Here is a 17,031-nt window from a genome sequence, read left to right on the forward strand (position 1 = left end):
TTCAGGTTGTATTTCGAGTTCAATGATTTAGGGTGGATGTGAGTAGTCAATCAAGCTAAGCTAAGCTAAGCTAAGCTAAATCATTCCCTGAAAAACCTGTTAACACGTTTACTGTTTGTTTACATACAATTCAAGTACGTACTTAACATGAACAATGTGTTTTTGTTTTACATATTTTTACAAACACGTGAAAAGGATCTATCTCCATATATGGCGAATCGAGAAAAACGTGTTTGAAAAAAATACAAAATATTTTAAATCGCTAATAATCCTCTATATGTTGGAATAGAGGAATATCAATTTTCATGGAAAAATAACGCGCTATCGTAGATAGAACCTACTTCACGTAACATTTTGTCTAACCTGTTTATACACCTTTTGCTATTTTCTTATTTTTAGCTTAAGTTACAAGCTCGCATTCATTTGTAACTATGTTTTAATGTTGAATAAAGAGTTAAATTGATTATTTTGAGTTTGTTGGCGGAGTAGTAGCGAAAAATGGTTTCGGAGTAAAGGGTGTACATCCGTGTAATGGCAGTTCTGGTTTAAGAATGTTTATAGATCCTTTACTCAAATTGAGTTTTTAATGTAACGGAATATTATTTTCTCAAAAGGGTTTTACCGTTAAGTAGTGCAAGTGTTGGCCTATCGCGAGGTACTGAAAATGGTTTTTGTTTACTTTTGGAGATAGATCCTTTTCACTTGTTGGTACAGATATCTTGTCTACATAGAACAGACTTTCGATCCGCTTTTTAGTTGAAAAGTTTTTTTGTGATTGATATTCCAATGACAGCAGATTTTGTTTTGATGATTTTTTTTAAAGTGAAAGTGTAAAAAATAATATTAACTCCTGTCATTTTACACGGTGGAGCCATGAAACATCTTACATTTAAGAATTTAATCTCCAAAATGGCTAGAAAGGATATTCCGAGTGTTGAATCTGAAGCGGATATTCAAAATTATTAAATGTCTTTGTAAATCAATGTGGTTAAACAGCATTCAGTACCAAGCATTGATTTATTCCGAGAACTGCAGATAAATCAATGATAGTTGATAAAACAGACAAACAAAACAAAAATGTTATTGAAATTATTCCACACTCTTAAATAAAATCGCAAGTCATCACCAACAGCTCAAGAAATTTTGAAACCAGAACATCCCAATGATTCTATTTAAATTTCTAAAACAATTGGTTATGACTTTTAAGAAAAAAAAAAGAAAAAAAAGGCTGTAATTCAGTTCAGTTACAAAAAAAATCTAAACATATGTATGTTTGTTTTCCCTGCTTTCAAAACCAATCGTTTCCTCGATTCATTGGGTTAAATTTCAAAGGAATTTAATATGCATTTTTTACTTGAATAAATAGAAAAAAAAAGTCATTTGCTGTATACAAAATCGCTAGATTTCATGCCATGACAAGTGTTGTTTGGGAACACTTAAAGTGAAATGTCATGTTTATAAGTTTGGTACATGATTTAGATGAAAATATGGATATTAATTCAAACTACTTCGAAAAGTGAGGATTGTGAACAAAAAGCTGTTTGAAAATAGTTATTAAAAAATCTACTTTAGAGAATATTCATTTCTTCAGCTCTAAAAAATATTCCATCCAAAGCTAATTGCTGAAGCGAATAGCTAAAATCGCTGCGTTAGACAAATATTAGGCAAAATTTCCAAAAATTGTACCGATATTCAAAATTCTATTTTCATAAAGTTTCATATGCAATAAATTTCAATAAATGAGAAACTTTTTAATATCGATTTCAACCTTAATTTGAATACAAACAAAGCGGAATAAATCAACTAAAAAGTATACAATAAATGAAACCTACATATTATCAACATATTTTTAGAACAAGTTACAAAAGCGGTTTTTTAGTGAGTGTGTTAACGAAACTTGAGAATAACGGTGGCGCATTAAAGAAGTGAAAAAAAAACGGAAATTTCAAGAAGTTTCTGAATATTTGATAAACGAGTACGACAATGGCGCTGTTGGTAAGTGAACTAGTTTAACGTTCATCAAAAATTGATTCCCTGACGAGGAGTACAATCATGGATTGGCAAAGTTCGGGTGCTGAAGTTTTCAGCCATAATTATTGGACATTCCGATGAAAGATTCGGATGTGCTTTTTTCAAATTCCGATGAAAGACTCGGATCAGTTTGTAATTCCGATGAAAGACTCGGATCACTTTAAAAAAATCCGATGAAAGACTCGGCTCATTTTTAGATATTCCGATGAAAGACTCGGGAACAGTTTTGAAATTCCGATGAAAGACTCGGAACAGTTTTGATATTCCGATGAGAGACTCGGATAATTTTCGAAGTTCCGACGAAAGATTCGGATCCGTGCTGATTATCCGATGGAAGATTCGGAAAACTTTTCAGAATATCGATGGAAGACTCTGAAATATTTTGTGGTAGACTCGGATCACTTTCAAAAATCCGATGAAAGACTCGGCTCATTTTAGATATTCCGATGAAAGACTCGGGAACAGTTTTGAAATTCCGATGAAAGACTCGGAACAGTTTTGATATTCCGATAAAAGACTCGGATAATTTTCGAAATTCCGACGAAAGATTCGGATCCCTGTTGATATTCCGATAAAAGATTCGGAATTTTTTTTTCAGAATTTCGATGAAAGACTCTGAAATATTTTGTGGTTTTCCTCGATCGAAATAGATTTGATTAACATCAAAGTGTACTTGAAGGCTATTGATTAGCATTCGAGCTCAAGTGATAAAGAGAGGTGGAAAAAGTGAATGGGATAAAATTAAATAAATAGAGAAAATAAAGATTAATGGAGAGATTAGAACAGAAAAAGAGAGTAAGATGAAAATGAGATTTGATAATGAGAACAAAAAAAAAAACCAAAGGAGAGGAGAATTAATATGAAGAGAGGAAACCAAAAGACAATATAATAAGAGGAACGGTGAAAGAATTAACAGAGAAGAGAAAAAAAAAGATAAGTGAAAAAGGCGAAACATTTAAAAAATGTGAAAGAAATTATCGGAAGAAGAAAATAAATAAGAAGAAAAAAGAGTAATCTACTCGTGAAGAAAATTAAAAATCGGATATTTCATTGCTAAGGACTCCTAATAATGACTCGATCATACATTTTTGTATATGATGAATATTATTGAGGGACTTGGGAAAGTGAAATACTCCGGAGATAACTCCTGATGGCGGTGGGTGGTAGTGCAGAACCCTGGTGAGAGGTGTAGTGGGTCTTAACACGGTGCTTGTTAAAACTTAAATAAATGGTGTTGGAAAGTTATAAAATTAGTATCCAAGTTATCAATAGCTAGGTGAAAAGGAGTGCTAATTAATTGCAGTGAAATGATATAAACTACTCTTATCAAAAAAGAAATATATTAGAAAGAAAAAAGTGGAACATACTGTGAAATGGAACGGGTTGTGAAAAAAGATGGCCACCAAAATTCATCCACTCGGAAAGCTGTTTGCCCACCTTGGATATCTACTTGTGCTGGTTGAGGAAAACCGTTTGAGGGCGGAAAGAAAATGGGCAGAAAAATGCATGCTGTTTTCGGGTGAGATCGTCCAATTTTAGATTTATTCTCATTTTTCAGCCTCTATTTTTCAATTAATCGACCTCATTCGGTAAGTACCTAAGTGTGAAATATAGATATGCAGGATCTTAGAAGAGAAACCAAAGTTGTCAATATATTGCACCAATACATGAACAAGCTGATAATAGGGTTTTCAGGAATCTATTTTACTTGGTATGCACTCTGATGCTTCATCATAGTTCTAGCAAGCATCACTTATTGATTAATGGTGATAATCTGATAATGATTTTTTTTTTTTTAAGTAATATTTCATCCATTTTCTTCCCTAAACCTTGGTTGCATTCTCGTTTCAACTGGTTCTTTTCAGCATTCAAATTCCTTAACCTAATATCATTTCACCCAGAAGAAAGCAACGGGTAAAATTTGTCACCCTATTTGAAACGCATTTTGCTTCCCGCAATCCGATACTGACACACTATAAAAACTTTATACGCGATATTGTTGGCAGCTGCATATTAACACATACAAGGAAGGCAGGGCAATTCTAACAAGAAACATCCGAAACAGCATGGAACATAAATAGCTGTGACTGTGAGCTAAATTTAGGAAGGTGTGCGTGTGTACCCAGAGTAAATCTGAAATTGGGATAGGACAAGGTAAACGTGCCTTTTTTGTCCAAAACATTGTCATTCGTGTGAAGAATCAACTCAACCGGATTATGAAAGTGCATTCAATAAGAGGTTTTAGAAAATTCGCTGTTCGTTTTGTAGACTTTGGAACTCTGTTTCGCTAACGGATGTTCCAGTGAGAGATACTTACTGGTGGCTTGTGTTTTTCGGTTTTTACTGCAGATATTAACAGGCTGGAAATGTTTTGTGGACGGTTTTTTAGCTGACTTAATTTTTGATATGCGCGTTATCTGTTGTCGTTCTGCTGAAGTGTTATAAGTTTTTATTTATATTTTTAAGGCACTATACAATTGCAAAATCTGAACCAAGAATATGGTTCTTTCCCTTACGCCTACTATGATAAAAAAGAGAATTGTGATGGTGTTGAAATATATGGAGAAAATACCATCGAGACCAAGGAATATTTAAAGGAGGTAGTGCCGAGGCAGCCTTGCTTTAGTATTAGTACCGCCTGTGACGTCACTGTTGCCAATAATCTGTGAATTTATATGGAATTTTTTCAATGTTTGTTAGCAATTAAAAAAAATTGAAGATTTTTTCAACTTTGAAGGCTCACAATTCTAGAAATATTATTGTTCTTCAAGGCTGATACTAAAAAAGTTGAATGTAGTAATTGTTTTGCTTTAATTCAGACGATTGAAGTTGCTGAGGTATCCTAACTCAAATTGACAAAACTTGATAATTAGTTCAAAATTTTGCTTATAAATGTTGAAATCAGTTAGGTTTGAACCGTTGATAAAATAAAATAACCAAAAATAGTATTTTTCGAATCCAACCACAATCTTTTATTGGAATTTAGTAAACCAAAGTTGCAATGGTTTTATTGGGGTTAATTGTTCTAAATTAGAAATTTATATGGTACACCTTGTTAGATTCAAATCATGACGATGAGGTGCACTGCCATAAACTACCAATCAGACCTTTTGAAAGGGGAAAAATATTATTTTTGCTCGTTTCACATAGAGCATGACTGTGCATTCAATAACAAGTTCAAGAATAATACACACTGCAGTCTATTAAACACAAAGAAACCTCATAGCACAATCAACTAGTGGCCTTACAACATAATCCGAATCAAATGGGATTTTAATTTAGTTCTTTAATGTGTTTAACATTGAAATTTGAGTTCTACCAGTATAAACCTTCGACAGCTTGGCAACAGTGACGTCACGAAAAAAATCCAATATGGCTCTCGGCACTACCTTCTTTCAATATTCCTTGCATCGAGACAATGTTATTGGATGGAAGATGATTGTTGATGTGTTGTTGTAATTAGGACCTGAATGATATGTTTAGTAAGAGTGAAAGTAGTTTTTGTACTCTCACGGCACATTGAGAGCGAGAAATTTAGATGTTGATAGCAACGAAACACACCAACAAGAGGCACACCCGTACACAGCCATAAAACAACACATATTGACCCTTTAACTGAAAACAATTCTCATTGGAATATTTACCCAAATAGAGCGTTTCTATGTGAATTTTTAAAAATACACAACATGTTACTGAGGAGAAGAAACGATATTGAAACTCGTTCCGTTTACTCCATTGTTATCATAAAACAAAAATAATTTAGACAAATCCTATCTATTTTAATACATGCATAACTTGATATCCAGTACTCGCCTTCTCATTTGCATGAACAGTCGACTGAAACTTCGATTGGCGAACATCATATCTTGTACTGTTCAATTGATGCTCGGTTACATTGAAAGAAGGGTTCAATAGCAATTAAAAAAGATGGTTTTATGAAATACATTTTGAGAGAAAACAATTTAATAAAAGTGTAGAATAAACTTTTTTTCACAAAGCTAGTCCCCAGAAAGCAAATTAGATGTTTTTTTGCGATTTTCTTATTCTTTTATGAAATTTATTTCGTGTATACAGAAAATACCTATGTACATCAAAAAGTTTTTTTTTATTATTATTACCGGTGCGTTTGAATAGGAACATAGATCAGTTAGTATTTTCCGTTCAGAAAAGAAATATCAAGAATATGCAAAACAATTTTTTTAAATCAGGTTATCAATATTCAAAGTGTTTATTTAGAGTGAATTAGGAATCGACTGGAAATTGAAGAAATAAGTTACAAATCTCAGACGATCGCACTAGTCAAAAGTGTCTCCTGATCATATCCTTCACCCAAACTCCCAACAACATTTTTTTTTGCTAGGATGCAGAGGTGACCTCGGGCTCGGACTCAATGATTCACGGTGGATATGAGTAGTCAATCAAGCTAAGGTAAGCTCTAGTATAATTGTTTATTTTAGGATGCTGTCTTAGCTCTGGGTCCTTTCTCGGCTGCCATACACTTCACTACTTCAATAAAATGCCCTATTAACCTTTTTATTTTGTTTTTATGCTTAGTGTAAAAATTAATATCATGGAAACGATGTAGTATCTTGAATGTTAATTTAACTTTTAGTTTGCAAAACTTTTTGTAATTTACTTTATTTTGCAGAACATTTTACAACTTCGATTTTATGTACTAAATTTTCAAATTTTTCTAGCTCTCCAGAAATGATTTACCGTATGATCTAACGAATGAGAATTTCACCAGATAAGTAAAATAACCATTATTTATATTAAGTATGACATTCATTAACATTATTTAGATCTTTTATAACTGATTTATAGGCATTTCATTAGGCCGGAACAAATTTCAAAACCTTCTTTTGTCACTCGAAGTTCGAACATCGCGAGGGAGGGGATAATAAAAAAAAGTAATGCGAAAAACACATAAAATGCACGAAAGTTTGTATGCAACAAAACTGCATACTGTATCATTGCACAAAACCTATAAATCAAGTAATTTTTCATCGAAAAATTAATAAAATCAACAATACAAAAGGTTAAATAACTCCCATCTTCCACAATTCGTTTTTAGGTCTTGTAATCTTAAGGATATTTGATTTTTTTTTCGAAATTTAAATACTTCAAACTTTGTTTATTTCCCCCTTCGGTATTTTTGGAAATTTCGAGGGGGGGGAGGGGAAGGTGCCAAAAGAAGAAATTGAAAATTGTTCCAGTCCTATTCATATTAAAATTAAGAGTGTTTTTTAAATTTAATTAACAGAATCTTACTTCGAGGCACTCGTGATTTAACTATCATGGTAATTTTTATTTCTTTTGATTTGAAATAAATTAAATAAATATCAACCAGTTCCAAGTCCTTAACTTATTAAATTTGCGTAATATGTTTTGCGATTTCAGTTTTCACTAGCAGTCTTCATCGAAAACCTTAAAATGCTGTTTGGAAGGCTTTTTTAATCAGCCAATAATTTAATCTAATAATTTAAAGGAATCTATTACAAATAACCAGAAGTTTATTTTCACTAACATTGAACGCATAAATTGAAATTAAATTTAAGGAACATCTAGCAGAGGAATCATATTTTCGTTATATCGACATGTTGAATAACCCAAGTGTTATATATCATTTTTACATAAATAACAGATGTTACTATAAGATGTTTCAAATTCATATTCATTACATTAATATTCATATTCGTTATATTCATATTGACTATATTCATATTCATTATAATCAGATTCATTATATTCATATTGACTATATTCATATTCATTATATTCTCGTCTAAAAACAAATCTTTAGGAAGCCTTGGCGTACATACATAGGTACATACATACAAATGTTTTATTAATCATGTTTTTTTCCAGCAAAATAGGATAACTACATATTTTCCAGTTTCCAACTCTTTTGACCATTATTCAATTCTTTAATAAATCCTTTTTTTCACCCATATTAATTATAATTGAAACCATAAACTAAAAACATGTCCATCTTTTATTGGACGTATTAGGGTGCTAAGTTTATATGATTAGGCAATTATATTTATGAAGTTCCTGGATATGTCAACAATAAAAGATGGAAAGACTAATCATAATTACATGACCCATTTGGTTATGCGGCTATGATTGGGCGGGGCTTATTGGCAATGAAAGTAGCCTCGGGATGTGCAGGTGCCATTCTGAAATGGGCTACTGGAATTTCAATAGAGCTAACACCACCAGCACCCGCGATTGAACAATTTTAATCAAACGGATTAATATTGGTTCTTTTGCATAACATACCTGCCAGCTCAGGGGGTCGTTGGATGGATTATACATACATACATACATACAAGTTACAAAAGCGGTTTTTTAGTACGATTATTGCCAAGTAGGATGATTACGACGACTGCTGAAAAAAAAATCAAATTTGCTACGAGAACCTGATACCTGATCATTCGGCGATTTACAAAAAAATCGAATTAAAGAAAAGTATTTAGATAAAAAAGTTTTCATGTAAAATGCATATAAGATTTATTGAAGGTTTTTTATTTTGATGATTTAAGTCCCGTAGGATTGAGTTGAAATTCTTTGGTTTTATTTCGATAGAATGAAGTGGGACAATTCAAGTAAACGGAAAGAAGGGAAATGTAAAAAGCTAGGACATGTTCACAAAAGCGAGACAATTAACAACAACTCAATATTTAATTTTTTTTAAAGTTAATCAGCGAAGAAAAAATGGAAAGTGGACGTCAAGTTTAACATGGTAAGATGAAGTTTACCGGGTCTGCTAGTATTTCTATATATTTTGTACTTAAGTACGCATCGTAAGCCTTCTTTTATTCAACTTGCACAAAAAAAATTTAATAACATAGTAGAACAAGCATCTGCCATTGCATTGAAACCTGAAGTTCATAATATAAATCTGTTCATAGGCTAATGGTATAAGTTTTTTCTTATTCTTTCACATGGAAAAATAATTTTTCATGAAATATGAATAAGTCACTCAAACGCAACCTATTTGCAAATCATAGCTTGTGGGGAATCATGGGCCACATAATGTGGGGTATTTTGAGCCACCTTGTGGTGATTTTATACACATTCATAACTTAAAATACATTTCCTCCGTCTGTAAAGTTTTTTGATGCCAAATGTCAATTCTATTCAATGCGATATAGACGAACATAAATCTTGTCTAAAGAATTTTGACAAAACGTTTGCGAGCCTGATTTCCAAACATCATTTACAGGCCGTAAAAAAGGCTACAATTTACTGTCAAGTGTACAAATCGGGGTTTTTTTTGTTAAAATATTTATTTCACATTTCAACTAAAGCTTAACACACACGCTAAAATAAAACAAAAACATTATGAATAAGACTGCTTGAACAAAATAATCATCAATTAAGGGCAGTATCAAAGCATCATAAAAATAACCAAGAATTTATAGTGAAATTCTTCTCTCGTCCACAGAACGGAACAAAAACCTCAAATGGAACAGCCAACTACACCCACAACAGTACCCTGCCATCCAGTCCCACGGATCCACCCGTGACAGTTCGCGAAAAATGGGGTAAAAACATCGAATTCCTACTTTCCTGCGTGGCCCTTTCGGTGGGATTTGGAAACGTTTGGCGGTTTCCCTATACCGCATTCAACAATGGCGGTGGCGCATTCGTAATACCCTATCTGATAGTGTTGTTCATCATCGGTCGGCCAATTTACTATCTGGAGATGGTTCTGGGACAGTTTTCGAATCGAGGCTGTGTGAAGGTGTTCGATTTGGCTCCGGCAATGCGGGGAATTGGGGTAGGACAAACGATAGCCATTTTCACCGTTATCACCTACTATGCAGCCGTTCTTGCCATTACGGTGCGATATCTAGTGGCTTCGTTCAGTGCGGAACTTCCCTGGTCCAAATGTGACCCCAGTTGGACGGATTGCGTAGATTCTAGCTTCATTGGATCGATTCCCATTGGAAATGGGACCAAGGTTAAGACTTCTGCGGAGTTGTATTTTAAGTAAAGGATTTGAGTTTAACAAGCTAAGCTACTTCTCTAAATAAAAGTGTCTTTTTGCAGAAACACTGTTCTTCACAAAGTGGACAACTTAGATAACGGAATCGGAACCCCGGACTGGAAACTTGTCATTTGTTTGATAGTTGCATGGCTGTGCATCACAGCCATTCTCATCAGAGGTATGAACAAAGTTATAGTCGTTCCCGTAGTATTTTAAAAAAAATTCTTCTCAGGTATCAAATCCTCGGGGAAATTTTCCTACTTCCTGGCCATCTTCCCCTATATAATCATCTTCATTCTGCTGATTCGATCGCTCACGTTGCCGGGAGCTTGGACCGGAATCAAATACTTCTTCATGCCCCAGTGGGATAAACTGCTGACCATCGAAGTTTGGTACCAGGCCGTTACCCAGTGCTTCTTTTCGCTAACGATCTGCTTTGGAGGACTCATCGTGTATTCATCCTTCAATGATTTTCACAATAATATCTATCGGTAAGTTGAAAAAGAACGACAAAAAAATCTTAATCTTACAATCGAAACAAACTTTAAGTTCCTTTGCAATTATCCTATCGACTTTTACTCAAGTGATTTATGATAGAAGCATTTCTAAATAGACCAGCATTTTTGCGTGTTTTCAACTGTCTGGTATTCCAGGCGCACGTGACATTTGCTGGCTCAGAACCATCGTGAAGTAATTTCACGTTTGGCGCCTCAAACGACTTCCAATCAAGTTCTTCAATTCAAAGCAATGAACCCGTATGATATAATAAATTTTTTATAGATGCCGCGGTGTTACATATTACGGCGTAGATTTTAATCGAATGTATCAATTGTTGCAATGGCTAGCACACTTCTTGGTATAACTGGTACTAGAAAAAAGCAATTGATAAAATCCCTAAACATTTATCCTCGTTTTTAAAAGCTTTTCTTCTATACACTGAATATAAAATTTTATAAAATTTGGCTATTATTGATCGAAGCAAAATATAAAAGTATTAGATTTTCAAATAGATTTTCAAGCCATATTTAACAATATAAAGAGCAAACACGAAATTATTGCGACACCGAAAATGTCATAACTATTTTCTTATAATGTTTAGAATCAAACCAAAATTTTATGGAGAGTTTTATACATATATTAACTTCAAAAATCAAAAGAAAAGTTAATCGATGAAGTGTCATCCGAAACCAGTTTTTCTGTTTTTTGTTCATTTTCTTTACATGTCCTTCTCGTCTTTGACTGTCTTCCTGCCCTTCCGAAGTTCCCACTTCTTTATTGCTCAGTATTGCTCCACCGGTCGCAGCTCCGGACAGTTTGGTGGGTTCATGTCCTTTAAAACAAAATGGACAGAATTGGCTTCATACCATTCCAGGACACTTTTAGAACAGTGGCATGATGCCAAAGCTGGCCAAAACAGCGGAGCTTTGTCATGCTGCTGCAAGAACGGCAAAAGGCACTCCTCGAGACACTCAGATTTGTAGATCTCGCCATTTTCTGTGCCCTTTGTTACGAAAGGCTCATTCCTCAGTCCGCAAGAGCAGATGACCTGCCATCGGCCATCAACATTTTTCCCAACTGCCGGTGCGACAGATCAGGAAATTCCAGGTGATTGGAAAGAATTTGTTCTCTCGACTCGCGTTGGTTTGCCTCCATTTTCGTTGAATCGAAAAACACGACTTTTAGTTTGACAGCATATAAACAATACACATCAATAAGAAAGTGTGTAAAATTTGGTTAATGTTTACCCAATTGTCAAAAAGTTCAGCTCCATTTAATGTGTCGCAATAATTTCGTGTTCGCTCTTTATTTGTTATGATTCTTATCGTGATTTTTTTCTCTGGATTTTCATCCCTCTCTTAAAGTGATGCGGTGCGTACTGCAGCTGCACTTTTTGTCATCATTCAAGCTTTAACACTCATCCGCATTAGAGTGTCATTTTGACACTATTGCAAGTTTGAAGGCTTGTAACTTTTTTCAGAATGTTCAAAATACAAAAATTTCTTCAGGGATCCTAAATGAATTCAAAAACTCTTTAATATTGTATCTTTGCTTTTTATGGACGAACCCTACGAGCCTGGACAAAAAAACCCCTTTTCCGACTTAAAGTGTCAATTTGACACTCCAAAAGTAAAATCTATCTAAGTCGTTTGAATTATTATAAATTTCATTTAAAACTTATATAAAAAAAAACCTTGTAATGTCAGTAAAATATGTTTAGAACATTATATATAGCTAAAGCTTCTAGTTTTATCGTTATTCAGCATGAAAGAAAAAAAAATCCGAAAAAACATGCCTCAGGAAAACTGCTGTGGTTCATATATTACACGTCTGAAAAAATAATTGCCATATGCATATGAAAGCTGAAGTTAATGTCTACATCATGGAGTCAAGAAATCATTATTTCTTCTCTCGGCTTGGCACTCTGCCCAAATCACCACCCAAGGCACCTACTCGGAGAGCAAACAAACACGTTCTGCTGGACGTGCTGCTTGTGGTTCAGGAATGATTTTACGTTTATAATTTTCATATTTTTGTGAAATCTCACAGCGTGAATTGTTGCATCTCACTAGAATGAAGATTAAATAAGCTTTCCAATGAATATACTCTTCATTGGTCCAAACAAAGTAAAAGCACTGAAAATCCGGGTACAATCTGACGGTGGACCACCAAAACAGATGAAATTTCAATTTGTTAAAAAATCGCGCAAAATAGTCAACTATGAAAAATACCAGTTAATTTCATTTTTGTTGTATCAAAACTCTAAAGACAAAAAATGTTGAATAAGAATAAATTTTGAAGTCATATTTTTTCAAAAACTCTACCATCGCTCAAACAGTTTTTACTAACAATCAAATGAAAAGTAGGTTTTTTTTTACTTTTTGTGACCATTTCATTAAAAAAAATTTAAAAAATATTTCTTGGCTTCATGATGTAGACATTAACTTCAACTTTCATATGCATACAGAAAATATTTTTTGGACGTGCAATATATGAACTACAGCACTTTTCCTGAGGCATGTTTTTCGGATTTTTTTTTTCTTTCATGCTGAATTACGAGAAAACTAGTAGCTTTAGCTAAATGTAATGTTCTAAACATATTTTACTGACATTACAAAGTTTCTATTGATATAAGTTTTCTTAAGATCGGTTCAACACGCCAAAAGTTATAACGATTTTAGCTTGTAGTGTCAAATTGACACTCCTAGTGCTGATTAGGGTAATGAAACCTGATGCGGATGACTGATGAGAATTAAGAAACCCAATATTCAAAAGTAATTGATTGATATATGGAGATTATCACCGTAGGAACGGGGGGGTGTGGGGGTTAAACTCCCCCCATGAGGGTCCAAAAAAGCAAGCGAGTTATTCTACTCTACGCTCAAAATTTTCAATTCATAATCAAATCATCTCACTTGTTTCTAGAAATTGTTTATAGAAATTCAGTTTTAACCCATTTAACCTATTTCGGAGGTTCTGGTTCCATTTTTTCAGTACCAACACTGTATTTCTATTTTCGTATTTCAGATTCGGTATCCAGTTGAGGTCTCTTGATTTTCAGTTCGAATAATCATAAGAAATTAGATATAAAAAGCTGCATTTTATATCAAATTTAAATCATGCTTTTCACAAATCATATACATTTCCAATATTTCGATGAAAGTTTTCCAAATATGAAATAAGAAGAATTTTGTTTTAAATTCAAAAACGAAGTTCTTAAACTTAATTACTATACAAAATTTATACATTTAAAGCTTCTAAATGGCGATCCCAAATTGGAAACTCAGATTCAGATTCTTCATTTGATATCAGATTCACCATACAGGTAAAAAATAAATAATTGAAATAAAGAATTAAGATCAAACCAGAACTACAGAATTTGAATAAAACATTCATGAATGAAGGCTCTCAAACTTGGATCACAAAAAGCTGATCTGGAGTTAAAATTCGGAAATTGTATTTTTTTACATTCCAGAAATCGTATAGAAATACAGTAACAAATTGAAAGTCCAATTTTTGAATTCAAGTTTAGAACTATGATTCGGAATGCAGATTCAAATTTCTGAAAAATATTTAGCTTTAAAATGAGTTTTCTAATCAACATATATTTGTTGAGAAATTTAAAAGAATATGAACTTAAAAATTTGCTTGTCAATTCTACTTACGATTTTTTTTTACCAGAATAAGTTTATATACACAATTCAGCTGGAAATCACAAATATAAATAGAATTAAGTTTATTTTATAAGTTTTGTTTTAAGCAAATATCCTTTTTTAAAAATTCTATTAAATTTTATTTTCAAAAAATCATCCACACGATTTTCATTATGGAATTGATTCTTTATGAAAAATATTTGTTGTTAAAAAAACATGTACCTGATCTTCACCTAAAAAATTTGCAAAAAATCAATATTTTCTCAGTGAATTGTTTAACATTATTAATATTGCAGTTTTTTAAAGCCAAATTTCTAATCAAAATAATGAATTTGGTTTAAGTTTGCATCAACCAAATTTGATCCGAAAAATTTTTATCGCTTACTTTTTTTTGTAAATTTTATTTATTTTCATTTAAGGTTAGAATCTTGGAATTGGCAAAAGAGTTTGGAAGATTGAGCTTGTTTGATTTGGGTATAGAATGGGTTTTAATTTTAAAATTGAAGGCTACTCTAAAATGATCTTATTTTATGCTCTATTTAATTTGTTTTATCTACCAGACTCTTAAACAAATAAAAAGATTTTTACCATAGATGAAAGAAATTCCATATTTTGTTTTTTTAGGTTTCATTATAAAAATTCAGGCCACCATTTAGGGTAAAGACCACTTTCTAAAGTCATGATTTAATGCGAAAACTATTAAAAAGTATTTAAAAATTTAAAATCATATAGTTACAAACATAATTTGTTTTAATTTTTTTATTCGTGCATTGTTGGAAAAAAATCATAGGTAAAAATCAGTCACTAAAACACCCCCCCCCCCATGAGTCGATTCTTCCTACGGCCCTGTTAATGCAGCCTAAATTTGGCATGTAACCTACTGATAGAGTAATATTCATTTCTAACATGGAGCAAACGTCAGATTTATCATGTTTTATCTTTACCGTTCTAGCGAAATTTCAGTTTCTCTGGCCAAATTTCGTATAATTTCTTTAAAAATACTAGAAACTGATAACTTTAATTCGATAGACCTGTTATTTTAGGAAAACTAATGCCTTTTATGCTTGAAAAAATTAAATAAAAGTTAGAGTTGCCATATTATGAAATCAGTTCATCCATAAAACCTATAAAGTTTATCTAGTCTGTTTTGAGGTCTTCAAATTTCTCTTAACAGATTGCGGACTAAATACAAGATATCTCGTTTTTTCGTTTGCAGCTTGTATGCTTTATTAAGAAGCATAACTCAAATGTTACGAATCTAATAATGATACTTTATCCTGCAAAATTGAATTCCACTCGTTCAGTTTATTAAACTGAATTAGTTAATAGCATTTTTGTGCAGTGATTTTTGATATAAAATATTCCAAATATTGGTGTTCAATGGCTTAGTTTTCTTTGCTGTCCTTAATGTGTTAAGATGCTGATAAGAGCTAAGATTCTTTAACTTATTCTTTTTCACCTGTTTTCGAAAGAGGGTTATTTAACAAACATAATGGAAGCATACAAAAACACTCTATTATTTCACTTTCTAATCATTATAAAACCTTGTTGAACTTAGGGTAAATGTACCTAAAACAACGGCTTAAGGAAGCTGTTTTCATTAATTCAATAGAATTGCCTTCCATGTTGATTTGAAACTGATATTTATTCATTGAACTATATTTCGAATACTGTAACTACTTCATCTGAATTAACCATCCCAGTTTTAGTTTTGAGCTTCTGTATGATTTATTTTTAAAGGTCATTAGACTACATCTTAAAATATCAAAGCCTTATACGAATTTTGATTTTTTTTTGAGTTTGTAAATTCATATAATTCTTACATGCCTTATGTTCAGAGCGTATTACCCTTAAAGTTTATCGATTAGGTATAATGCCCTTGAAGCTATAGGGGGCTAAATGACAAAATTACAAAATTTGAGTAAAGGTTCAAGTGCTGCACTTGTTCCCCTCTAGCACCAATTTGTGTACTGATACTTCTCAACGCGTTTAACTATGTTCATCATATGAACGCTCGTTAGACAAATAGTTTTGTCTGCCTTAAACTAAACGTACTAGAGAGAATTTTGAATCAAAAAATGGCAGAAAAAACTAATACCAAATCTCTTATATCTTCCGAACCAAAAGTCAAAATGTTTTGCGTTCATTAACAAAGTTGCTGAATGGGTTAAACTCTTCGAAAACTTCAAAATGATCCTCAATGATGACAGAAAATCCTGTAGTGCGTCTATTAAATTTTATAATGAAATTGATTTCGAAACGTTCTATCTCAGAAATTAAAACATGGAATCCAAATCTCTCACGTGATTTACAACAAGAATAATGTGGTTTTTGTGTATCATGTGTAAGGTTGCCAGATTGCCCGGTTTTATCTGGTTTCGTCCGGATATTTAATACAAAATTTGGGGAAAGTCCGGTCCGGCCCGATTGCCCGCATTTCGTTGAAAACAGCTCAGATTATGTCCAGATTTATTCACTTTATTTGCCAAATCAAACAAAAAAAAAACAATTATGTGCACTTTTTTTTATTTATGCGTCCAATTCGAAATTTGCTGAGCAATTTTTGATAAAAAAAAGTCTTGAAAGATGTTTTCAAAGTTTAAAATACGATATTATAAAAACTGATGAGTTTTTATGAAAAAAAAATTATTTCAAGTTTTTTTTTAATTGATTTTTGTAGAGTAATTCCCTAGTTTTGAACAAATTCACCCGGATATTGCCGGATATTTTATCGATAATTTCGAAACAAATGCCCAGATTTTGTCTGGTTTTTAGATAAAATTGGTCTGGTTTTTAGATAAAATATCCGGCCCGTATTGGTTCTGATAAAAATTTTGTAACCTTAATCATGTT

The 17,031-nt window shown here is 32.6% G+C and overlaps 1 protein-coding gene across 1 annotated transcript in view; it reads left to right on the forward strand.

Moving 5' to 3' along the window:
• The window catches only part of LOC129746988 (sodium-dependent nutrient amino acid transporter 1-like), a 60,727-nt gene that overhangs the window by 37,261 nt on the left and 6,435 nt on the right, over window positions 1-17,031 (forward strand). Inside the window, exons 2-4 of the mRNA XM_055740995.1 lie at window positions 9,482-10,029; window positions 10,090-10,205; window positions 10,260-10,518. Coding sequence (XP_055596970.1) covers window positions 9,482-10,029; window positions 10,090-10,205; window positions 10,260-10,518 — 923 coding nt within the window. The remainder of the gene's footprint in view (window positions 1-9,481; window positions 10,030-10,089; window positions 10,206-10,259; window positions 10,519-17,031) is intronic.

This window comes from Uranotaenia lowii, chromosome 2 (assembly GCF_029784155.1).
Source record: "Uranotaenia lowii strain MFRU-FL chromosome 2, ASM2978415v1, whole genome shotgun sequence".
NCBI classification, from domain to species: domain Eukaryota; kingdom Metazoa; phylum Arthropoda; class Insecta; order Diptera; family Culicidae; genus Uranotaenia; species Uranotaenia lowii.